Raw genomic sequence first — 24,124 nt, 5'->3', positions numbered from 1 at the left:
TCGTGCTTGTGCAGCATGGATATTGTAGGACTGAAGCTCATCCTCCCCTTAAGTCCACAGCAACTGCCACACCGCCCTGTCCCAGGTTTCGTCCGTTCCCCTCTGCCTGCCCCGGCCACCGCGGGGGCCGAGCGTGTGCCTCGGGCACAGCCGTACCCTGCGGTACGGCCCAGAGTTCTTGTGTAGTTTCTTCTTCACCTGCCGGCAGCGCCGTGCTGGGCCGCGGGGTGCTCCCGGGGCTCGGCGGGCGGTGGCGAGGTGAGGATGTGCCGCACGCCCAGCGGTTCCCGCAGGGGCCGCAGCACCCCCGGGGCCGGAACTCTCGGTGGCGCGACCGAGAAGGAGCAGCGGCCCCGGCCGGGGCGGGGCTGTACCACCGGCAGGGGGGCGCCGCGCCAGCCCCGCAGCCCCGGCGGTGGGCGGCGCAGCTGGAGCTGCGGGTGGGGGCTGAGCCCTTGGCGGCCCCATGCGCTGCAGCTGCCATGGAGCTGCTCCGGGTGCTGCTGGCTGCCGCTCTGCTCCCGCTCCTGCCCCGTGAGTACCCCCGGGACAAAACCAGGAGGCGGAAAGGCCGGGTGCCGCCCAGCCTGGATGCAAAGGCTAAGCTCTGCCGAGCTGGCAGTCGTGCTGGGTGGGATGTGTGAGGGCAGCAGTGCCCCTAGCCCTTGTCTCTCTCAGCTGGCAGGGCAGCTGTGCCACTGCCTATGCTGACCCGGCCATTGAGCATGGTGCTGGCTGGGCAGCGCCGGCAGCTGGTGGTGTGCGTGGTGAGCGACCTGGCCCCCAGCTCTGGCCATGCTGTTTGGATCTCCGGTGGGAACGGTAGCATCCTGCAGTCCTTTGCCTATGGGGCCTCCCGGGAAGATGGTGGCACCGTCTGCTCTGTCTCCCTCCTTTCCAGTGACCCCCCACACGAGAGGGAACTTGCCTGCCATGTGGGGGCCAACAGGACCTCCCCATCCCACAGCTCCAGCCCCATCCACATCACGGGTATGACCCTGCTGCCACCCCCTCTGCCTGCCTTGGCCACTGCTGCCCAGCCTAGTGGGTGCACTGGTGGCCCCCGAGGACGGAGGTCGGCAGGGCCTCTGGGGCCAGCAGGGAGCAGGTGTGAAGCCCTAGGGGCAAACGTTGCTGTCCCGCTCACAGGAAGGGGTTTGTGGCTAGCCCTGCCATGCACCTGGTGTTGGGCTGCCAGCACCTCCCCAGCTGCTCTTTCATCCCACAGGCAACGAGGAGGCAGCAGAGCTGTGTAGCACAGCTGGTGAGTCTCTGGCCCCTGCCTGGTGGGAATGTCAGCTGCCAGGGAGAAAGCCCTGGCAGTGGCTTGGCTGGGGCTATATGGTGGTTGGGATGGGTTTTCCCAGTGTTGTGGGACTGAGGAAGAGGGAGGGAAGCTTCACCTTGGTGGGAAGAATAGGGAAACTGGGTCAGAGCCAGCCTGCCCTCAGAAACAGCATGAGGGTGACATGAGGTGTCTCTGGAATGTGTAAAGATCCTGGGTCTGCCCAAACATGGCCCCATGGCAGGCCTGGAAAGGACATGGGTGTAGTGGGGTGTCTGTGGCAGGCATCACCTCACCCTTCCATTGCAGTGTCACCAGCCCCTGCCTTGGCAGTGCTGCTTATGGCTGTCCGTGTGGTGTTGCTGAAAGTCTTGCTCTCTGATGCTGTCCTTACCTCCCTTCTCCTCGCCCAGAGCTGAGGGCATGGGCAGCTGCCCCCGCCTGAAGGGTAAGTCCCCCTGGTTTGGTGTAGGGATGTGGAAGTCACTGGAAATATTCTGGAGACTAGAGAGGGGTTGGCTGGGGGACGTACAGGATCGGAGTCTTGGTTTGGGTGGACAAGAGAGAGGAGCTGACACATTTCTGTGGGTGGCAAGGCCCCGGAATTACCTGGAGGATGGGAAGGGACCCCAAATTATCCGGAGGTAGGAAAGGGGCCCCGAGGTACCTCGGGGGGGAAGGTTTCCAGAGTTCCAGTGGCAGGGAGGGCCCCCGGAAGGTTGTGGGCTACCCCGAGGGACGGCGCGGCCACGTGTGCGCCCCTCCCCACGTGGGCGCTCGGCGGGACCGCCCGGGGGCGGTGCGACGGGGGCCGCGCGCCGCCGGGATTGGCTGGCGGCGGCCGGCGGGGATTGGTCACGCGGGTCACGCGCGCCTCCGCCATTGGCCGGCGCGGCGGGGTCGCCTTGGTAACGGGGCGTGGCGGGGCGGGAGCGCGCCCCGGAAGCGGAGTCATGGCGGCGGCGGCGGCGGGGGCAGCCTTGCTGATGCTGCTGATGGCGGCGGCGCTGGCGGGGGGCGACGACTCGGACTGGGTGCGACTGCCCAGCAAGTGCGAGGGTAAGTGGGGCCTCGGGGGACCGGGCTGATCGGCCACCGCCCGCTGTCTGCTCGGGCCGGGGGTTACTGGTGCGGGGCTGCGCCCCCGCGGGCTGCCCCTCTGCCCGCCTCCTATCCGCGGGCATCGCTGTTCCCGGCAGTCACTTGATCGCCTGCCGGTTCGTAGTTGGGACTGGTCGTGTGTGCTGCTTACAGTTTGGTGTCCGTGATGCTTCCTATCTGAGTATCCCTTTGGTTCACAGGCAGTCCAGGGTAGGTCATGACGGCTATTTGCTCCCTGGTGCGGTTTCCTCTGTCTTTGTTGTACAGGCGCATGTGGAGCTGGACAGCAAAGAGAAAGTGAAAAACTTAGGGAGTTCTTTACAAAGCTTTTCCTGCCGGGGAAGCAGCTCTGGAGATGCTGATGTCCGAGTTCTGCTGTGGCACCAGTGTAACCTCAGAGAAGCATCAGAGCAAGCACTGACCACACTCTGCTCCTCTTCTTGCCCAGGCTTCGAACCTGTGTCAGTGCACAGCAGAAGTTGCAGGAAGCATCTGGATAACTGGACTCAGCAGTAGGCACTCCTGGCATGTGTGGGAACTGCAGCAGGTATGGTGTGGAGGCGGACATCCTTGAGAGTCGAGCTCCAAGGGTCTGCAGGAAGGAGAGATCATCCCACCTGAGAAATGGCCATAGTTGCCTCCAGCCCCTTGTGCCAGCAAAGAAAGGATTGTGCGGGAGGTGTGCACAGGCTTCTCAGCACATGCATGGGAGCTCTGGAGAAGCCACCTCGCTCTCTTCCTGCTTGGGGCATCTCTCAACTCACATAATTGCCTGGGAGAAGACACTGGCTCATTGCTGTCAGATCATTCCTGCTGGAGCTTGGCACTTCTCCTAAAGTAGAGCTCGAAGAAGAGGTGGCTCCTGACAAACAGGACCCCACAGCACTGGACAAAGCTTTCTCCAGCCTCCTGAGGCCCTATCTTTGGGGGAGGAATGGCCACACCATGCCTGGCTTCCATCCCTCCCCATTCCCACTTGTAAACCCCTGAGATACTTCTCCTGCTGTCTGTTTCTATAGCTCTGTTGGGCTCTTTACAGAAGAAATAAAGCCTTATTTTTTTTAGTTTTATAAAAATAACCATGCACTGTGTTCTAAATCTGTTGATGATGTGGTCTCTGCTGCAGGCAGAGCCTCAGGTTGTGTTGCTCGAGGTCATGGCCAGCACTTTGTCCTGTCACCCAGCCCACAAAGCCCTGCCAGCTGCTCAGTCCCCAGAACACCCCCAGAGTCCCCAGAGCACAGAACCAGTACCAGGTGGGACGTGCTGTCATTACGAGGAGAAGCTCTGAGCCACACTGGGATTTGCACTGCGAAAAAACCCCTTGCTCTTGCAAAAGGAGTAGAGCAGCTTGTGGCAGGGAGGTAGAGGCTTTGGGGTGAAAGCTGCAGGCAAAACTGAGCCTGTGTGACTTCCAGCTGTGCCACAGCATCTGGTTGACACTGAAACATTGGTTGTGTGCTCCTGCTTCAAGCGTTCTCCAGTGGAAGCAGCTGAGCTATTCCTGGTTATTTCTTTGGATGGCCAAAATGTGTTTTGTGCTCACAGCAACTTTGGTGTGCCCAGTTCCTGGGCTGGTTCTTGCTGCTGTCTCAGGTGCTCTCACGCTGCCTGTCTGAACAGTGACACCCCCTAAACCACTTGTGCTCTCTCTTTCCCACAGTGTGCAAGTACGTAGCCGTGGAGCTGAAATCCGCCTTCGAGGAGACTGGCAAGACCAAGGAGGTGATCGACACCAAGTATGGTTTCCTGGACGGGAAGGGCTCTGCTGTCAAGTACACACAGTCGTAAGTGGGAATGGGATGGGAGTCTCCTGCTGCTGTCGCTGTCTCCGGAGCTGGGGGCTTTGGGAGGCTCACCCTGTGCCCTGGCTGTTGCTGGGGGCCCACACCAAGCCTGAGCCCTTCCTTCTCTCCATGCAGGGACATCCGGTTAATTGAGGTGACAGAGAACATCTGCAAGCGGCTGTTGGATTACAACCTGCACAAGGAGAGGAGTGGCAGTAACAGATTCGCAAAGGTGAGGGCCATTCCTCCAGTTCCTGCTCCGAAATGTGCCTCACCCATCCCTTCACTGCCGGAGTGACAAACCAGGTCCATTCTTCCCATCCTCTGGATCCCCTGATAGTGCCTGGCAAGCAAGGCCATACTGCCCCCCAGGTCAGATGTGGGGTCCTGTCTTTGTTGGGCAGGCTCCTGCCTGATGGAGGGAACGTGGGGCTGTCTTCCTCTTGGGTTTGGGACCAGGTTTGCAGAGGGGAACTCACTGCAACTTGATCTCCCCACTAGTAATGCTGATGGCCCGGGGATCTGGCTTGCATGTTCCTGCATGGCTGGGCAGGCTTGTGTGGCTGACACTGGGAGGAGAGAGTGGGAGCCCTGCAGGAGGACCACCACCTCACCATGCAGTGCTGCTCCCTCCCTCACAGGGCATGTCAGAGACGTTCGAGACCCTGCACAATCTGGTGCACAAGGGTGTCAAGGTGGTGATGGACATCCCCTACGAGCTGTGGAATGAGACCTCCGCTGAGGTGGCTGACCTCAAAAAGCAGGTACCCCGCCCCATGGGCTTGGCCCTCAGTGGCTGCTATGACCTTGTAGGCTGGAGTGGAAGTGGGGAGAGCATCCAGGGCTGCAGTCCTGGGAGCAGGATGTTGGCAGGACCTGTGGCAGGAACCTGGCCCTGGTCCTGCCACACCAGCACATGTCTGGAGCTGGGCTCTCCTCTCTGCCCTAGTGCGATGTGCTGGTAGAGGAGTATGAAGATGTGATCGAAGACTGGTACAGGCACCACCAGACGGAGGATCTCTCCCAGTTTCTCTGTGCCAACCACGTACTAAAAGGAAAGGACACAAGTAAGTCTTGGCTGCTGCTAGGGGCTGAAATAATGCAGGAATGCTCAGGAGGGCAGGGGAGCCTTGCTAAAGCATGGAGAGTCCTGCCTCTCCATCAGAGCCCACTCTGCCCTTCTCTTTTCCCTAGGCTGCCTGGCAGAAAAGTGGACTGGCAAGAAGGGTGATTTGGCAAGCGTGGGGGAGAAGCAGAGCAAAAAAAAGAGCGGAAAGAAGAAGAAAAAGGGCCAGAAGGATGAGCGCGAGGGAGCTGCCAGCCTTCCGGACACAGGGGAGGCCCTGGAGGGGGTCCAGGAGCAGGCTCCGCTCACCCACAGCCCAGCTGATGAGCTGTAGGCACGCAGCCCCTGCCCCCGGGGCCACCCGCTCCGGGGTTTCACCCCGCTGTGCCTATGGGTACCAAAGGAAAAGGGACTTGTGACCCGGGGGAGACCGGAGCGCCTGGCCCCACCTTGCCAGCCTGGGTGCTATCCCGTGATTAGGTGGCACGGAGCCGCGGACCCAGGCCTGCCGCATCCCTGCCGGAGGCTCCAGCTCCGGGAGGCCGCGAGTGCTGCCCCACCGCCGGCTCCTCGCACGCCGCCGGGACTGTAAATAAAGACGTTTACCCCAGAGTCGCCGCCGCCGCCACTGCCGGCCCTGCTTCTGCTGCTGCTGGGTGCGGGATCAGCGCTGCTGCGGCGCGGCCCGGGGAGGCCGGTGAGGGGCGGGCGGGTCCCGCGGCCCGGGCCGGGCTCTGACCCCGCCGAGGCAAAGGTCGGGGCCATGAGGGGGCGCGGCGCGAGCGCCGCCCGGCGGCGCGGATTGATGGGGGCGTGGCCTGGGCGGGGGGGGCGGGAGGGGCGCGGCGCGAGCGGCGATTGGCGGGGCCGCGGGGGCGGACGCGGCGGGGATTGGTGGGAGCGCGGGGGCGGGGCGCGGCGGGGGCGCGGCGCAGCGAGGCTGAGGGGCCGCGGCGGTGTCGGTGTCCGGGTCCGTGTCGGTGGCGGCGGCGGGATGGTGGACAGCGTGTACCGGACGCGGTCGCTGGGAGTGGCGGCGGAGGGGCTGCCGGACCAGTACGCGGACGGGCGGGCGGCCCGCGTGTGGCAGCTGTACATCGGGGACACCCGGAGCCGCACGGCCGAGTACCGCAGCTGGCTCCTGGCACTGCTCCGCCAGCACCGCTGCCGCTCCGTCCTGGACGTGGCCTGCGGCACCGGGTGAGGCCCCGCGCCCCCTCCCGCCCACCTCCCAGGTGTCCCTTCCCCCTGCCCGGGGCCTCGCTGCCCGGCCATCCCCAATGCCCCCCTCCCTCCAAGCCCCCTCCCCGCCCCTTCAGCTGCCCCTGGCCCCGCTGACAGCCATGTCCCCAGGGTGGACTCCATCATGCTGCTCGAGGAGGGCTTCCAGGTGACCAGCGTCGATGCCAGCGACAAGATGCTCAAGTACGCGCTGAAGGAGCGCTGGGAGCGGCGCAAGGAGGAGCCCTTCGACCGATGGGGTGCGGGGGCTGTGGGGGCCGGGAGGGGCCTGCGGACACTGACACTGTCCCCCAGCGCACTGTCCATGGCCCCTCGCAGCGCTCGGGCCACTCATCTGGGATTGCCGCTGGCCGAGTGGCCTTGCTGCGGGGACCTGACAGTGCCAGATGCTCGGCAAAGACAAGCCATGGTCCTTGCCTATCTGGCTGCTGGCCAGAGGCCAGAGCCAGCACCCTGAAGGGCCTGGGAAGGGCTGGGTGATGCTGGGAAGGGGTCTTGCAGGCAGGGGAGGCTGTTGGGTGTCCCTACTCTTATCCATTTCCCTGTGCTGCAGTCATCGAGGAGGCCAACTGGCTCACGCTGGAGAAGGACCTGGAGAAGCCAGGGGATGGGTTTGATGCAGTCATCTGCCTCGGGAACTCCTTTGCACACCTGCCTGATTTCAAAGGTGAGTTGGGGCAGGGGAGAGAACAGGGAGCACCTATGCATGCACAGTGCCTTCCAGCAAGCTGAGAACGTGTCCTAAATCATGGCATTAGTGGGATGGGATTACGCACAGTGGAGCTGCTGTTTCATGGTGCATCTCCAGGGACGGTGGAACTGAGGCCCCAGTCTGTGACATGAATGCGCCCACTGGGTTCCATGGTCATGGTGGAGGTTTGTGCATCAATGTCACAGCTCTGGCAAGGCTGGAGGCACACCCAGATTTGTGCCACAAAGGCGGGTGGTGGGTTTCCCACGTGGCATGCTCTGCTCCAGTGAGGCTGAGAACATGCCTGAGCTCATGCCATGGGTGGGGCTGTGGGTTCTCCAAGCTGAGATTTGGTCAAGATGGTAGGGTCAGGTATCTGTGTGTGCATGTGTATGTGTTTATGGGTAAGATGAGGGCATATGGGCTGTGCCACGGCGTACAGTCAGTGCTTGGAGACGCCATAGATTCCTCTCCAGGGGACCAGAGTGACCACAAGCTGGCCCTGAGGAACATTGCCAGCATGGTGCGGCCTGGGGGTGTCCTGGTCATTGACCACCGCAACTACGATCACATCCTGGCCACAGGCTGCGCACCACCCGGCAAGAACATTTACTACAAGGTCGGTGGCTGGCAGGCCCTCCCCCATCCCAATCCCCTCTGCCCCAGCCCCATGGCCCCAAGGGGACCAGGCAGGGCAGGCAGCAGGACTGTGCCCAAGCTGGGGGCCACTGAGTCCCCACAGGACACAGATGTCCTCCTGTGGTCTCCCAGAGCGACTTGACCAAGGATATCACCACCTCAGTGCTGCTGGTAAACAACAAGGCACACATGGTGACCCTGGACTACACGGTGCAGGTCCCCCCCACTGAGGCAGGGGCAGACCCAGAGCTGAGGTGAGAAGAGCTGCAGAGGTGGCTCCTGGCATGGGGGGGGGGGGGGGGTGGCTGGCACTGTGCCCCGCTGTCCCCCTGCCTCACCAGCACTGCCTCCTTGCAGCAAGTTTCGGCTGTCCTACTACCCGCACCAGCTGGAGGCCTTCACAGCTCTGCTGAAAGGTGCCTTCCATGGAAAGTGCCAGCACACTGTCCTGGGCGACTTCCAGCCCTACACACCGGGACAGGCCCACGTGCCCTGCTACTTCATCCATGTCGTGAAGAAGACAGGCTGAGGGGCCTACAGAGATGGGACTGTGGTGGCTGAGAGCTCCAAGCAGCTGTGGGTCCAAGCAGGGGGTGGGAACATGGCTGAGAGCCACCTGGGAGACCCTTCCCCTTAATTAAGAACACTTGTGAGAGCTACCTGCGATCATGGTCCATGTGTCCCTGTATGGGCAGGGTACGGGGCAAGGGGGATGGCCACTGACTCCTCAGGACTCTGCGGAAGGAGATGCTCAGCCTGGGGGTGGCACAGGATGGGTGGAGGCACAGCTGCCCTGCCAAGTCCCCGGCTGCAGGTGCTAACATGCCAGCAGTGTGGGGCTTGGGGGCCCCCTTGAAGCGGAAGGAGGGGTGAGCTGCTCCCAGGTGGTTGCACACCCCAGCTGAGTCCCTGCAGCACAGCTCACAGGAGTGTGCTGGAACCTGTTTTCTCACATGCGCCTCCCAAACAGGTGCTGACTCCTTTTCTTGATACTCCTCAGCCCCATATAGGGATACCCACTCCCCCACTGGAGCTCCCAGAGTGGGGAGGCTCCACGCTGGAGCCTCCACCAGTGCTTCTGCTGTGGCTGCAGCTCCCTCCCTTCCACCCTGGGGAAGATGCGGTGCCCAGATCCAGCAGCACAGAGCAGTGCGGTCAGGGACAGCCCTGCCTGAACACGCTCAGGCACCAGAGCCAGAGCCACAGGGCTCCAGGTATGCACCAGCTGCAAACTCACACATGGAATGCCAGAAGCTACTGTGGAACCAACCTTTAGCAGAGGAGCTCCAGGGAGAGCAGGCCCTCACAGCCACACTTGGCTCAGGGATCAGCTGTCAGAAGGATCAGTGCCTACAGCAGGTGGGGCAAAACCTAGCACCAGCAACCCCTTGGGCTGCACAAAGCTGAAGGCAGCTGCAGGCACCTGGCCACAGCAGCTGCCAAACACAGCTCTGGTGCCATTTGTTCAGCACCCTTGGAAAAGGCTGGGAAGCAGGGGATATGCAATGCCACCAGCAGCTGCTGTGAGGCTGCAGAGGGAGGTGAGACAGGACCTCAGGGTGTTGGGGCCAAGTGGTGCTCAGCACAAATTAGTGCAGACTGGGCAGCTCCAGGCTGTTCTAGTCAAGGTTTGAGTATTTCCAAGGCTGAAGCTCCCCTTCTCCCCGTGACAAGATTTTCCTCTCGTCCAATGGGAATTTCTTTGCTGCCACTTGCTCCCATTGCCTCATGTCCTGTCACCCAGTGTCTCCAGCAAGAACTGGGCTCCTTCTGCAGAGCGAGCTCAGCTCACAGCCAAGCAAGTGCCTCTCCCTCAGGCCTTCCTCATCCACCACCGGCTCCAGCCATTCTGGCAGGATGAGAGTGGCCCCGGTCTAGTTCACAGGTGTGCTCCCCTCTCTACTTACAGGACAATGATCTCTCTTCTGCACCACCCAGCCCACCCAAAATTTTGCAGGGATCTTCCTGAGCCTACAGACACCATCAGAAGCAATAACTTGAGGTCAGGCAGTGAGCACCTAATGCTAAGAAACCTGTATTTATTCAGAGACTATGTCAAGTCCAGGCCAGCTGGAGCAGCAGTGCCCTGGGTCCTGCTGCCCCTCTGGCCAGCACCTTTCACTGGGGGCTGACAGCCCAACAAGCAGCTGCCTCCAGCCCTACACTTGCTGCCAAACCAGGTGCAGTTTGAGCCTTGCTCCACCACCAATGAATGGCCTGTCACCCATGGAGACACTACTACACTGCCCACAGCTTTGTCCCAGCAAGGAAATCACCTTGCTATGTTCCCAGCAGCCACAGCGCACCACTGACATGTGAGGGACTCTTACAGAACCCACCACCCTCCTGGATGAGCAGAGTAGCACTTCCACCAGGCCTTGGCTTGGGAAACTGCACAGACACTACTTCCACCCAAGTTCAAAAGAAGGGGGCCCGGGAGGCATCAGAGAAGAGCAGGCAGGTGCCTGTTGGTGCCTGTTCTGCAGTCCCAGCTCTGTTGAGCATTAGGAGGCTGCAAACTTCTGCTGGATGAGTCTGTACCTGAGCAGCTCCTGCTCAGAGACTGATGGCTGCAACCTGGCAGCAGCCTGCAGAAAATCTTCCATGGTCAGGATCAGAGCAGACTTCTCAGTATCCAGTCCTGCATGAGAGAAACAACATGAAAGTGCTGAGAACAGGGACAGCTGGCAAGATCCAAAAGCCCACTCTCCAGCCATCAAAGACTGCAAGGAAAACCTGTGTCTCCCTCCTTCCTCTTGGGGCCAAGCACTTTAGATGGAGATGACCACATCTGCAGAAACTGCCTGCCTGGCAATAACCCAGAGCCCAGCACTGTGGTCCCAAAGCTGCTGAGGATCTTCTCACGCAGCCCAGCTACCAGCAGTGGTAACTCTCCTCTCTACCCCATGCTGGGCTGCTCCAACAACTGGGACAACTAAGGGCAGGGCTCCTACCTTCCTCAATCCACTCCACCTTGCGTTTGACAGCACACATCATGGCATCTGAACACAGGGCGTAGATGTCTGCTCCTGTCAGCTGAGCTGGGCATTTTTCTAGGATGGTGGTGAGATTCACAGAAGGATCCAGTTTAAACCTGCCAAGAGAGAAAAATGGAGGTATAAAGGCCAAGAAAAAACAGACCAGTGTGATTGGGCAGGAACAAGCAGAATATCTGTGTTTAGCCGCTTCCAGAATGTGCTCTGCATGCTCAAAAAAAAAAAAAAACAGAAGTTTGCTTTACTGTTTTTTTTTCAGTCACCTCTCTTTGAAACATCCCTGCAGCAAGGTCCTCTCTCCTGCTAAGCAGGATCAAAGGAAACTTTGAATCACAGCACCAGAGCACAGCATGGCCTGAGTTGGAAGGGATCTTATAGATCATCCAGTTCCAACTCCCCTGCCATAGGCAGGGACACCTTCCACTAGACAAGGATGCTCCAAGCCCCATTCAGCCTGGGTTTGAACATGTCCAGGGATGGAGCATCCACAGCTTCTCTGGGCCTCTCTGGTTCCAGGCTAGGAAGCACAAAGGATGCAGGATGAACTCTCTAGAATACCATCTGTTTATGCCACTGGTGCTTGACTTCTCACCTAAATAAATTAAGTGTTCCACATGCCTGGGAACAACCTACAGTCAAGGCTGGAAGAGAACATGTTTAATGACAGAGTACAAACCACTGTAACACCAAACCACCCCATCAGAGCCACGCTGCAGACAGTGAGCCTCCTTCAGCATGACCAGCAGCTGCTGGAGGGCATGGTGGCCAAGACACAGCGTGTGACAAGCTGCTTGCAGCCAGCCCACACTCTCACCTCTCCTACTAGCTTACAGTGAAGTTAGGCAGAGGTGATCACCACTATCCAGGACAGAGTCCCTGCAGAGGCAGTCACAGCCACTCACCCAGCTGTGGTGGGTGGCACCTGAATTGCAGGGCTTGCTTTTCTCCCTCCAGAGATGTTCTCAGGAGCTCAGAACAGCTGGAAAAGCAGCCAAACCCTGCTGCTCAGCAATCCCACACAACCAGTGATTGGGAAGACACACAGATCACCATCTGAACACCCCTGAGCACCACAGGATAGGCAATGAACTGAATGGAGCTGCCTTCACACTTGGATTGGCCAACAGCAGGGGAACTCTTGCAGGAGTCAAATGGGAGCTTCCTGTCCTGCAGCTGCACTGCAGTCTCAACTACACCATCAGATCTGGCTGAGCTCCTTAAGAAGAGTACAGTGGCTGGAAAACTCTACCAACCCCTCCACTTGGACAGGCAGGCTGAGCTTCACCCATCTTGCAGAAAAACCAGTCCCAACTCAGCTTCTGGAACCTGCTCTGTCCTCCTGCCCTACCCACTGGCTGTGGCTCAGTGACCTCAGGTACTCCCCAGGGCTCAGACATGAAGGCAAGATGGAGCACACCAGGCATAAGCCTCAGGAGGGCTGTGACCTCCTGGAAGGTGGTGGGAGGACGCTGCACAGGGTCACTCACTTCCTGGTGACGGCGCTCAGCACCTGCAGCTGCGACTCCCGGTCCTCGCTGATGCCCACATAGACCAGCTTGTCAAACCTGTCAGCAGAGAGAAGGCAGCTGGGAACAGGCCAAAGCAAACCTGCCACAAGTGCTCAGCCCTGTGCACCAGGAGCTGAAGAGTGGCCCTGGGACAGCTCCTTTTGCTGTCCAGTTTGTGGATGATACAGAGCCTGAAGCAGTCCCATGCTGGAGGGCAGGGCTGCTCGAGGGACAGCAACAGGCTGGGGAAATGGACAGACAGGAACCACACAGGGTCCAACAGCAGCAGATACAAAGTGCTGCCCCAGGACAAGCAAGTCGCAGGCTTGAGGACTATGGGGGGCAGCTGTGCAGAAAGGGCCCTGGGGCACCAATTCCTGCCGTGGTTTGGTGCAACAGCAGGTCCTTTGCCCTCCTGTGCTGCTGGCGCAGTAACCAGAGTGGTGGGGGCAACAAGCTGTGGTATCTTACGCTGCTTCTACAGCCACAGGCACCAGCCTCCTCTTGGCTTCCTGTGAGCCAGGGGCCTTCACAAACAATCTCTGTAGAGGGAATGTGGTGGGGACACAGTCCTGCTCACCATGGCCTGAGGAGCTATGGGGAACCCCCCTGGAGTGAGGCAGGGCAGGATGTGACATACCTGCCTGGCCGTAGCAGAGCTGGGTCCAAGAGGTCAGGCCTGTTCGTGGCTCCAATGACAAACACGTCTCTGCTGGAATGAAGGCCATCAAGCTCTGCGAGGAGCTGTGAGACAACTCTGCAGGGAGCAAGACAGGATACTTAGAACTAGCCTTGGCAAGTCACCCAGTGTCTCCCTCAGCCACCAATGAAAAAGGAAGAAGTGAAGCCAGTGGCAGGTCCATTTCTTGGACTTCAGCTCCTATTTCTCCTCCCTGAAGAGCCCTTACACAGCCACCCAGACTTCTCCATTAGCACAGCCACTAAGCACGTGGGCTCACTGCAAAGTAGTCTAAATCCCAGGCAGTCCTTCAGAACAGAAGACTGGATGGGGACTGCCAGCTTAGCAGAAGAGCAGAGGAGACCTAGGGAAAATAACTCTGTTTCTGGGTATCTCTAAGCTGTACACTCTTTGCTTCTACCAGAAACAGCTGAAAGGTTTCCCACCACAGGGAAACAGCAGCTAATAGGAGGACAGAACAGCAGGGGTGTGAAGGATGACCTTGGAGAGGCCAAAGGGAGCACTTGGCAGCCACAGAAGCAGATGGAGGAGACTGTCTTAACCAAATGTTTGCACAACTAGCTTGGGCAATCGGGAACCCGAGGCAATGCAAACAGCAGTACTAATGCTCAGAGAGAAGAGACAGGCCTTGCTGAGAGCTGAAGAGTGCAAAGACGGGAAAAAACAGAGAAAGAGGGGTGGAATGGACCCTGCCTTTCAGGGCAATCTCAAGCACTGCCTGCAGCTGAGGCAGGAATCCTGCTCTCCCAAGGACACCTGATGCTCACTCACCTGTCCATGACACCCCCTGAATCTCCACTTCGCCCACGACTGGGGGCCAGGGAATCCAGTTCATCAAAGAAGATAATGCAGGGAGCAGCTGCCCTAGCTCTGGCAAACACTGTGAGGAGACAGCACAAAAGGTGAAAAACACATGGAGGAGCAGTCAACAGCAAGAGGATCTGCTACATTCCCAGCAGGGAAGAGCTGTGGATGGAAAGCAGATGTCCACTGTATCACTACCACCAACTGCTCCTGTCTGAGTGGCTCAATAGACTGGGGACAGGCAGCAGGATGAGCAGGATGGGCCCTGAGGCTCAGCTGTATCTCTGAGGAGCTGCTGTCCTTCAGGAACACCAGGGACAAGAGCAACAGGAGCAGAGAGAGCAGGAGGGGAAGCTGTGGGGAGCAGGGAATGGACTGTAGGAGACAGCTGGGTTCAAGCTCTTCCTGAGAGCTGTGGGTGGGAAGGGGGGTTTAAGCACTGCCTCCTTCCCTGCAGCACTACAGAAAAGCCCCATGTCCCCATGTGCAGGAGCAGGATGCACGTCCTCACCATTGCGCACGTTCTCCTCGCTTTGCCCAACGTACATGTTGATGAGCTCTGGCCCTTTCACGCTGTGGGGCAGGGAGAAAAGGAAGCCCATTAGAGGACACCCATCCCCTGCCAGGAGGAAGTCAGATCCATTGTGTGAACCCTCCTCACATTTCTCACCTAAGGAATGTCATGGTGCACGTGGTTGCCACAGCTTTTGCCAGCAAGGTCTTCCCTGTCCCTGGAGGCCCATACAGCAGCAGACCAGAGCGGCACAGACCCAGTGACAGCAGCTCTGGGTGCTCCAAGGGCAACTGGATAGTGTCCAGGATCTCCTTCTTCACCTCCTGCAGCCCACCAACATCCTGCCAGGACACTGAGGGGATCTGCCAAGAGAGGGAGAATCCTTGTCAGCACTTATTCCTGAGCCCAGTATCCAGTATCCACATTTCCCCTCTTCTGAGCTTTACAAGGGAGAAACCAAACTGTACAAACATGTCTCCAGGCACACTGCACTCGCAGAGTGCACTTCATCTCCAATCCTCCACTGCCCCTTGTATCATCTGTCAGCAAAAATACCCCAGGGAAAGAATCTGCCAGGGTTGCCTGCAGCTTTGAGGGGAGAGATTCTTGCTGCAGACAGCCTTTGGGATGCATGAGGAAAGGTAAAAATAAGAATAAAAAATTTAGAAAAGAAATCTGGATCTTGCAACTATGAGTGACTTGTGTTCAGGACACCTTGTCCCCACAGGGGTGAGACTGTGCAAGGGCTTCACACCTTGCAGAGGGACAGAACCTGGGCTGCCAGGAACCTCTGTGATGGCAAGGAGGATGTGAGGGAGAGATATCCTGCAGGACAGTGTATGGAACACTCACTGCTCTTGAAAGGGGGGGATGCAAGAACAAAGTCCATGTATGCTCATGAGAAATAGATAGGGATGGGGTCAGCTGCAGACATGTGAGGGGTCACAGAGAACAGAGAGAAGAAATCAAACCTGAGATGGATGAGCCAAAGCCTCTTGGGTTATTTTGTGCTGAGCAAAACTATCCCAGAGCACACTGCTGCTCTGCTCACCACTTTAGGAATAGCTGGAATGCCACAGCATGCATGACATCCTCCTGAGAGTCAGAGCAGCTCTCCTGGGAAAGCCCCACACCTCCCCCCTCACCTGCCGGCTGTCAGTGCCAGCACAAGTGGGGAGTTCAAAAAATAGCTTAGGGCAAAATTCTTCCCCCCTCAGCCAATTTGCATCTCCTTCCTTCACTACTGGAAATGACGTTATTTTATTTCTTTAGCTGTCCACCCAAAAAATTAGGTCAAACAAAACAAGGATTTTCTGAAAAAAACCCAACTTTTAAAGCAAAAGGTCACAGGCCCTTCTTCTGCAGTGACAATGAGTGGAAGAGCTGCCCCCTCCTCTGCACTTTTGCTCATCCTGCCTCGCTAGAAAGAGCTCTACAGACATGAGCACAGGAGCTGGAAAACTGCAGCAAGGTTGTTTTCAGGGGAGCACATTGTAAGTCTAAGACATGGTACAGACACTGTTAACAAGTGGAGGTTTGGAATCAGTTCTCTCCAGAAGGCTCAGTCCGTAAGTGCAGACAAATGTGTGACTAACCAGAAAGTGCAAGCAGGGTACTGAAAGCGACGTATGTTGAGAGTATCCAGGTCTGCTAATGGGCTTCCTGACCTCAACCAATTACTAAAAAAATCAATAAAGGAATGTAAAATACAAACAAAATTAACTCCCATTCACACAGCTCACTGCTGAGCATGCTCTGTGGTTATTTGTCTTACAGCAAACTTGGCAAACACCATAAAACAGAGCTCACTGGATGAAATTAAGTGGGCAGCTGGGGAAAGTGCCAGAGGAACTGCTCCAAGGCCAAGGCTTCCTGTCCTGTGCTGAACTCAGTTGCTGGCACTCATGGGCATGGAAAAGAAGTTCTGATCACTTTGTTTGGTCCTAACACCACATTACCCAGCCAAACCAGTTGCCCCAAATGCTGCTTCCCTGAGTGCCGAGCTGCCAGAGGCATATCACACCCATTCTGAGAAGCTGACTGCTGGTTTTCTCAGACTCTCCATGTCACGTTCCCTGAAGAAACCCCACGTTGTTCAAACTGTCAGAAAAGTCCATGCCAGCTCAAGCAGCATCCAAGGCCAGAGATGAAGTCTAAGACTTATCACACGTGTGGAGAAACTTCCTCAGCAGCCTGTGCCACAGCCTCTCTGTTCCCTCAGGCCAGGTGGCTGGGGAGATCTCAGGGAGGCAGCCTTTGCCCCCCAAGAGGCTGAGCTGCACAGCTGGCACCCCTCCAGCACCAGCCAATTAACTCGTCTGCAATTAGCACTGCAAGAGCTTCCCTGGCAAATTCCAAGCCAAGAGGGTGAAAATTGATGGGGGAAAGTCCAGAGGACTGTTTCCCACTGAAAGCTGAGGGAATACATGGAAAGACAGAGCAGGAAGCAACGTGTCAGAACATAACCCTGCAAGATCTGTGATGGGCATCTTGAGCCAAGAGCTCTGCAGAACCCACCCCTCCTTGTGCCCCAACACCTCACTTTTGGGGCTCCCACTGCCTGTGAATGGGCATCATGCAGCTGGTCCAGTGCAGCACAAAAATCTTCCTCGAGCACCGGGAACCCTGCAGTGCAAAAATCCCTCTCCACTTCTTCACTCAGTCCGCCTGGAAAACTGGAGAGGAGAGAAAGGAAAAGGAGTCGGGCTTTGCCCCACTACTGGCTGCGGCCCCTGCCATCCCCACTCCCTGCCCTGCTGCCTGTGCTACCTCAAGGCCTGGATGCGGGTGCAAGCAGCCCGGCTGCTGTGGGACAACAAGGCACAGAAATCTCCCAGCACAAATCCCTGTGAATGTGGAAACAAAGAGCATCAGTTCAGTCCCTCGCCACAGCTACACCTAGGCCATTAAAAGTATGGGAAAAAATTCCTTGCAGAGCTGTTCCTTGCTTAAAGGCTCTAGCTTCATTTTTTTTTTCTTAGCAGAGCCGAGTATCAGCCAACACCTCTGCAAAAGGTGTGGAGTTTGTAGGCACTAGAAATCTGCATTAAAAAGCTGATGTCGAGCACCAGGATTAACCACTGAAGAAGTTGTCTGGGCTGTGGGAATTACTCCCCTTCTCCAAGGCCAGCTAGGGGAGATTGGCCCAGCACTCCCAGCCTGCCCATCCCCACATGCTGCTGTGGTTTACTCACGGCAGTCCTGCGGGCCAGCTTGGAAAGGCTCACTTCTTTCCCCAGAGGCAGGCTGGCAGTCAGCATGCTCAGCATCAACCTCCTCTGCTCCTCTGAAGGGGCTTCAATCTTCACCTCATGAAGGAAAGCAGTCTGCACATCTGTGGGAACATTCTGGGGCTTGCAGGTTGTGCCAATCACCAGGACAGGGTGGCTGTGGGGAGAAAGGAGACAGTGGATGGTCTTAGCTCTGTGGAAATACCCTCTTACATTGTCATCACATATGCCAACTCACTCTACCTTGGCAGAAGCAAGCAATTGCCTGGGATGCCCACAGCAAACATGCAGGGTCCATACCTCAGTGCTGGGTCTCTGTCTAGGAGCAGCTGCCTCAGAGTAGCAATGACCCTGGCATCCTCTCCGAGCCCGTCTCGGTCTCTGCCAAGCACCTCGATGTCTTTCAGCAGGAGCACACAGGGCTGATACTGCTGGGCCTGCTTGAAGGCCACCTGTACTTTCTCCTCTGTGGCTGCACTGGTGTCACTGCACAAACTGACGCAATCGACCTGCCAGACACACCACACAAGGCAATTGCAACATGCAGGGCTGGGGGGCCTAGGACAACATTCCACAAAGCTTTCCATGGGCAATTTGCAGCTCAGAGGAGATCAAACTCGGAATTTCCCAGAGACACATTCAGGTCATATTCAAAATAGGCACATTCTGGATGCCTTAGCATGGATAAATGGCTGTTTCTTGCTTCTCTGCAAGAGGTGAGGTAGACAGGAGGGTCTTATCTGAAAAATGTGAGGCAAAGGGACCAGAGAAATCGATACAGTGGATATCACAGCTCAGCAACCTAAGGTGGAAGGGAGGTGAGAGCTGTGGAAGACAGGGAGAACCAAGTAACTTGCAAACAGCGCAGTAAGTAGAGAAGGAAACTACTCAACCAGTATGCAGGAGGAAGGTAAAGGTGACGGGTGTTTGGGGGGAAGTTATAGATGGCAAGAGGCCCAGACACTGTTTACAAAGCAAACACTTGGTGAAGTCATCCAAGGGGAGAGGTGACTGGTGAGCCTTGAACAGCAGCCTGGGAACAGGCAGTGCTGCCTCCTGGTGTGCGAGGTCGTCCAGGGAGACCCAAACCATCTCCGGGATTCCCTGAGTTTCATCTTCACAAAAGGCAGCCTGAAGCAGGGAGAACAACTCCCTAAAGGGTAAGGAGAGGGACACAGAGCAGAGGAACTCCTGTGCTCAATGTACTACAGAAAAAAAACAGGAGTTAGGGTTGTGACAGGCCTAATGGCAGCAGTATCTGTATGCCAGAACTGAAAGGCAGAGAGAAAGGACAAAAAATTATCATCAAGTGGTGGACATTAGAGCGGGGAAGAATTACTGTGTCCTGGTGGGATGGCAAACACAACAGTCAGAGACAGGGAAGAGCAGGTGGAATGGCAGTGTAAGCACTGCAGTCACTGAGAAAGGGAGGGGAGAGTGTAAAAGCTGGGGTAGGAGAATAAGATGGACAGAAAGTATTTCTGTCTTTAATAGTGTGTTCGTCTTTAAAAGCAGCACACAACCCTGAAACCAGAGCTGTAGCCTTGCACACACACCCCACTAGAACCTGAGGCCACCTGACAGGACATGACAGTTGACAGAGTGCTCCCAAGCACATCCTAAACATGGATCTGAAGGTCCTGTGAAATCCCTGCAATCCTGCACTGGATCCCAAGAGCTGTGGCACATCTTCAGAAAAGTCAGAGCTCAGCACCACAAACGATCATGTCCAGATGAGCTGCACAGGCCAAGGCACTATCTACCTGCTCCACTGACCAGTGCTACAGCTTTACTCGGAGAGAAAAGAACAGGAAAAGAGTTTACTCTAAAAATATCCACCAAAAGAAGGAGCAAACCCATGATTTCCTTCTACAAAAAGAGGAATCTTCAAGCCCTATTCTTTCCATTTTTCTTCTTCTTCCATGTCCTTTCAGAATTTCAGAAAGTCTCCTAGAAAAGTCACTATGTGACTTTCTCTCACTTTTGCAAATGTATCTCTACAGATTCAAAGAAACGAAAGCATTTGTGGGATAATCCTGGACTGTCAGAGTGAACAAAAGAGGTATGCTGGAGGAAAATAGCAATTTTAACAAGTCACTGAAGACTCTGCTGGTTCTCAGAATCTTTTGTGTTGGACAGAAACAGGTGCTAGACCTCATTTTGGCCATCCAGGCACATACCATTCCCATCAAAATGGCTTTTCCCAGTCAGATGTGGTTTTGTAACAGTAGATTTCTCATCCAAATACTCTGACCTACACAGGGAAACATCTCCTTTAGCTTGTTTGCTCCCACTGGCTTCATCTGACAGTCACAGGCCTCTTGCTGGCACAGAGAAAAGTAAACACCTTCCATGCTCTGCTGACCTCTCAAGCTCTTGTGAAAAATATCTTTCAAAAAGATATTGTAAAAACTTGTATCAAACTCTCCCTAAATTCTTTATTTTTCAAGCTGAAGGATTTATTTAGCTTCTCCCTACACAGAAACTGGTCTAGACCCCTGATCTTACCCAGTGTCCTTTGCCAAATTTTTCCAGGTCAATTTTCTGCTTTTGTGATGGGGAGACCAGAACTGTGCATGATGTTCAATCTGTGTCGAGACATGGATTTGCACACCAACAGCACCCACTCTCGAGTTTCTTTCATAAAATGTGATCTGATTTTTTACACATATGGAGAGCAGAGCACAAGTTTCCATGGGGCCATTGCCATAAAACCAATTTATTAATACTGACAGTCAGCTGAAACTGTATCATATTCCACATAAAACCAGCTCCAGTGAATTTCACCTGCCACTTCACTGCTCTTGGCATGGGGGTGGTGGTGAATGTGAACACAGTTACAGGGCAGCTGTTTTACATGCCAAAAGATTTTGAGCCCTGTCTGGTACGTGAAACCAAGGGCTGCTTTTCTTCTCCCTCTCAGCTAAAGAAGATCTCAGCATCATTTGCACCTCGCTTGTCTGCATCTGCACATGGAAGCAGCTCCTGGATAGACTCGTGTCATGGCTGCAGCAGGGCTGTTGGCAGGGCCGACTTAAAAAACATTTCTCTGTCTGTTGTAAATCCACCAATCCACCGGCCACAGGAGGAATTACCTTAAAGAGGTGGAGGTTGAGGCAGCTACACACAGCTCTGACAGCCATCAGCTTCCCGCTGCCGCTTGGCCCTGAGAGGAGAACGCTGCCCACGCTGCTCAGTGCACTGGCCCTGTAACAGACAGGGAGTTCTCCCTGTGGCCACGGTCCCACCTCTGCCAGGGCTCACTCCAAGGAATTCTAACTCACCGGCGGTTCAGGTGAGGCCGAAGAGCATCGCAGAGCTGTTTCACGACGTCAGAAAGTCCCGCAGGAGACAAACTGCTCCAGAACTCATTGCTGTTATAGGCTGGGGCAGATGGGATAGTGCTATTTGTTGAACCCACCTGTAAGAAAGCAAAAACACCACCCAAGTAAAGACCGGTGCCAAGTGACAAAAATCTGTCCTGAAATGTCATTTTCCAAAGGAAGAAGCCTTCACAGGTACATTTGTCATCCACAGGGCAAGCTCAGCCTCAGATCTCCTCTCTCTGCTCTCTACCAACATCTCACCAGATAGAGAGACGTGTTCTGGGTGTCCACCAGGTAACCCTCGGACTGCTCGCCTTCCACCATGCCTACAATCTTCTTCACCTTGAAATAAAGCTCTGGCCACCTAAGGGGAAAAAAACAAGCACTCTAAACTGCTTAGCCAAGATCTTGAAGGAAGGAACAATACAAATGTCAACAAGAAGAAGCTGATAACCACAGGTAAGCAGAGAAACTCTTGTCCTCTTGCAGTATGCACAAGGATCAGCCAATGTGAATGTTGGGAATGCCACTGGGAGCATCCTGATACAAAGGGGACGTTCTCCCATTTAGCACAACTGTTCCAAAGCCACATGAGCAAAACCAAGAAAGGCAGAACTGGTGGCCAAACAGAAAGTTTTTCTAACATTAACTCCTAGAGCTTACATTCATATTTTGTGTTTGTCACAAGTTGAGAAGCCCAGTTCCCACTTTGCTTTCTTTATGTGGCTCTGACTGCCCTCAGGCCACTCCTTCCTCTTCACTCTTATTCCCATCAGTTGCTCTACCTCTTTTTTTCCTTTCTTCCCCTCCTGACTATTCATATGAGCTAATGGAGGCCTCCCTCTTAGCTTCAGCCCTCCATAATCCAACAAAAACATTTCTCTCTTCCCAGTATATTAACAGACACTAAAATCCAGGGACATATCAGAATGGAATAAACTGTCTGATTTCAAGAGAGTCAATCGTGGAAAAGTATCTCTGTTCTTCTGGTACCAAGTAATAGAGCCACAGTTTGTTGACCTACCTTAGGAACTTCTCTGCATTTAGTTCTATAAACTCAGCATTTCCAAATGTTGGAACACACAGGATGTCTCCTTCCTGGACCAGCCTACAAAAAACCCAGAGTTTCACCAGTGAAAGAGAGTAAATCCTTCTGGTTGTGTGCCCTCCCTGCCCTGCATCACAAGTGCTTTTACAGAAAAGAATATAACTATTCATACTGACTCATTCCTTGTCTGTAAATAAAACCATCAATAGCCACTGAAATATTTAGCACACACTGGATGGAACCAGGCATATCCAGACTACTAAGGGGAGCCTTCTGGGAATGGTATGGAAGATTAATGTTATTAGAGTGTCTCATTCAGACAAAATTTCCACCTTATCTATAGAATAGCTGGAGATAATTCTAACAGATAGCCTTAGCAGCCATATGAAAGATATTCAGGCACAGGCATCAGAAGAGAAGGTGGCAACACATCCAGTTTCCAGACTACTCAGCTGAAAACTGCGATTATAAACACGGCCCACAGGGGAGGTTTGTGGGCAGCACTTGCAAGCCCTCAGCACTGGACGGTGAATCATGGGGCAGGAGACTTGAAGATTACTTCTGAAGGACAGGACAAGAAGCCTTGTGTCCAAACAGAGCATACTCGCATTAGGACAATGCAAGGAGATATTCTAAAACGACACAGCACTTGCACTAGGGGTGTCAATGTGCACATCCCAGCGTGTGGCACTCGCACACTGTGTATCTCACGAGTCCGCCCGAGTGTCCACCCCGCACAGCTCACCGCGGTGTTTCGAAGTGCCTGTAGAGCACGCAGTCGTAGCTTCCCCGGGTGCTGTAGGCCGGCGAGCAGACGATCTCCAGGTGCAGCTCCTTGGCGAACGGGGGCACAGACAGCACAGACCGGCTGCCCTTCCCATCCGCGGCGCCGGTCCTTTCGTACCTCTGCGGAGGGGACGGGGCGCACCGTGAGCCGCGACTGCCGCTGGCCCGCTCCCCGGGATGCCCGACTTCGGCTCACCTGCAGGCGGAGGTGTGCGGCGGTGGCGGGGTCGCAGCCCAGGTTGAAGGCCAGGGCCGGGGCCAGCAGCGCGGTGCCGTCGGCCAGGCCGCGCCGGGCGGCCCGCGGGTACTCCCAGGGCGGCGGCCGCGCCAGCAGCGCCGCCAGGTGCTCGCGGGCCGCCCCCTCCGCGCCCACCCGCACCCACTCGCCCTGGAACAGCCCCAGCGCCAGCAGCCCGCGCCGGCTCACCCACACCTCCGCGCCGCCGCCGCCCGTCCCGCCGGGCACCGCCCGCAGCCGCGGGCCGGTACCGGCGGCGGCGAAGCGGGAGACGAGGGGCGGCGAGGCGGCGGACGGGGGGCGGCCGCGGGCGGTGCCCGGCGGGGCGGGCGGCGGGGGCGCGAGGGCGGTGCGCGTCCCGGTGCCCAGCAACCCCTGGAGCGCCGGGCGCGCCTCCAGCACCAGCGGGCCCGGCCCGGGGCCCGGCCCCGGCAGCGCCTCGCCCCGCCGCGCCAGCACCGCGCCGCCCGCCAGCCTCCCCGCCCGCCCCGCCGCCCCCAGCAGTACCCAGGCGAGCGCCGGCGGGCGCCGCACGGGCCACACGGCCACCCTACGGCCGGCGGCCAGCCCCAGCCGCCGCAGCAGCGCCCCGCGCAGCCACAGCTCCGCGCCGCGCCGTCCGCCCGCCTCCAGCGCCACGGCGCTCAGCAGCACCGGCTGCGCCCCGCCGCGCCCCGCCGGCCGCACCGCCAGCACCAGCGCGCCGCCCCGCCCGCGCAGCGCCGCGCACAGCCCCGCCGGCGCCAGCAGCAGCGCCGTGGCCGGCGACAGCTCGGCCGGCGGCGCGTCCAGCGGCCGCAGCACGGCCACCGCCATCGCGCCGCAGGCACAGGCAGCGGGGGCGGGCCGGGGCGGAGCGCGGTGGCCGCCCCACCCCGCCGAGGCCGCCGAGCGGCGGCGCAGAGCGGCCCCGGACCGTGCTGGGGAGGCTGCGCTCCGGCGCTCGTTCCTAGCCGCGCCGGCGGCAGCGACCTCCGGTGACGCCGGCCCCGTCCTCCCCGGCTCCAGCAGTCTGCAGCCAGAGCCTGCGGAAGGTGGGACAGAAGGGGAATGCGGCCAAGAAGGCGGGCGGGGTTTTGCTGTTCCGCGCCCCACGCGAGCATCACGGCCGCACAGCGTGGGATCGCAGGGAAAGGGCACCTGGAGCAGAACCGGCGCCCTCG

At 57.0% G+C, this 24,124-nt stretch overlaps 3 protein-coding genes across 5 annotated transcripts; 2 read left to right on the top strand and 1 right to left on the bottom strand.

The window, feature by feature from the left end:
* Positions 1-467: 467 nt before the first annotated feature.
* Positions 468-5,851, top strand: CNPY3 (canopy FGF signaling regulator 3). Of its 2 annotated transcripts, XM_053974281.1 has the most exons (8): positions 468-534; positions 679-990; positions 1,229-1,264; positions 4,050-4,173; positions 4,309-4,405; positions 4,815-4,937; positions 5,123-5,240; positions 5,368-5,851. In XM_053974281.1, the coding sequence occupies exons 1-8, from the start codon at positions 483-485 to the stop codon at positions 5,571-5,573; spliced, it is 1,068 nt and encodes a 355-aa protein (XP_053830256.1). In that variant the 5' UTR covers positions 468-482; the 3' UTR covers positions 5,574-5,851. The 2 variants fall into 2 exon arrangements, with proteins under 2 accessions (XP_053830256.1, XP_053830257.1); XM_053974282.1 differs by lacking the exons at positions 468-534; positions 679-990; positions 1,229-1,264 and adding an exon at positions 2,217-2,344.
* A 319-nt stretch (positions 5,852-6,170) lies between these two features.
* Positions 6,171-8,475, top strand: GNMT (glycine N-methyltransferase). The gene is made up of 6 exons (XM_053974283.1): positions 6,171-6,439; positions 6,593-6,720; positions 7,035-7,148; positions 7,649-7,791; positions 7,944-8,065; positions 8,169-8,475. Exons 1-6 carry the CDS (start codon positions 6,234-6,236, stop codon positions 8,338-8,340), a joined length of 885 nt encoding a protein of 294 aa, XP_053830258.1. The 5' UTR covers positions 6,171-6,233; the 3' UTR covers positions 8,341-8,475.
* A 1,355-nt stretch (positions 8,476-9,830) lies between these two features.
* Positions 9,831-23,777, bottom strand: PEX6 (peroxisomal biogenesis factor 6). Of its 2 annotated transcripts, XM_053973627.1 has the most exons (17): positions 22,920-23,777; positions 22,683-22,843; positions 21,914-21,997; positions 21,151-21,253; positions 20,848-20,984; positions 20,659-20,770; positions 17,864-18,072; positions 17,528-17,720; positions 17,103-17,179; positions 16,876-17,008; positions 14,490-14,695; positions 14,331-14,392; positions 13,787-13,895; positions 12,956-13,072; positions 12,295-12,372; positions 10,766-10,905; positions 9,831-10,452 (listed from the first exon to the last, which is right to left on the bottom strand). In XM_053973627.1, the coding sequence occupies exons 1-17, from the start codon at positions 23,775-23,777 to the stop codon at positions 10,316-10,318; spliced, it is 2,916 nt and encodes a 971-aa protein (XP_053829602.1). In that variant the 3' UTR covers positions 9,831-10,315. The 2 variants fall into 2 exon arrangements, with proteins under 2 accessions (XP_053829602.1, XP_053829603.1); XM_053973628.1 differs by lacking the exons at positions 16,876-17,008; positions 17,103-17,179.
* Positions 23,778-24,124: the final 347 nt, after the last annotated feature.

The sequence above is a fragment of the Vidua macroura genome, chromosome 3, assembly GCF_024509145.1.
Source record: "Vidua macroura isolate BioBank_ID:100142 chromosome 3, ASM2450914v1, whole genome shotgun sequence".
Taxonomy (NCBI): domain Eukaryota; kingdom Metazoa; phylum Chordata; class Aves; order Passeriformes; family Viduidae; genus Vidua; species Vidua macroura.
This window is presented reverse-complemented; position numbering and strand designations above follow the sequence as displayed.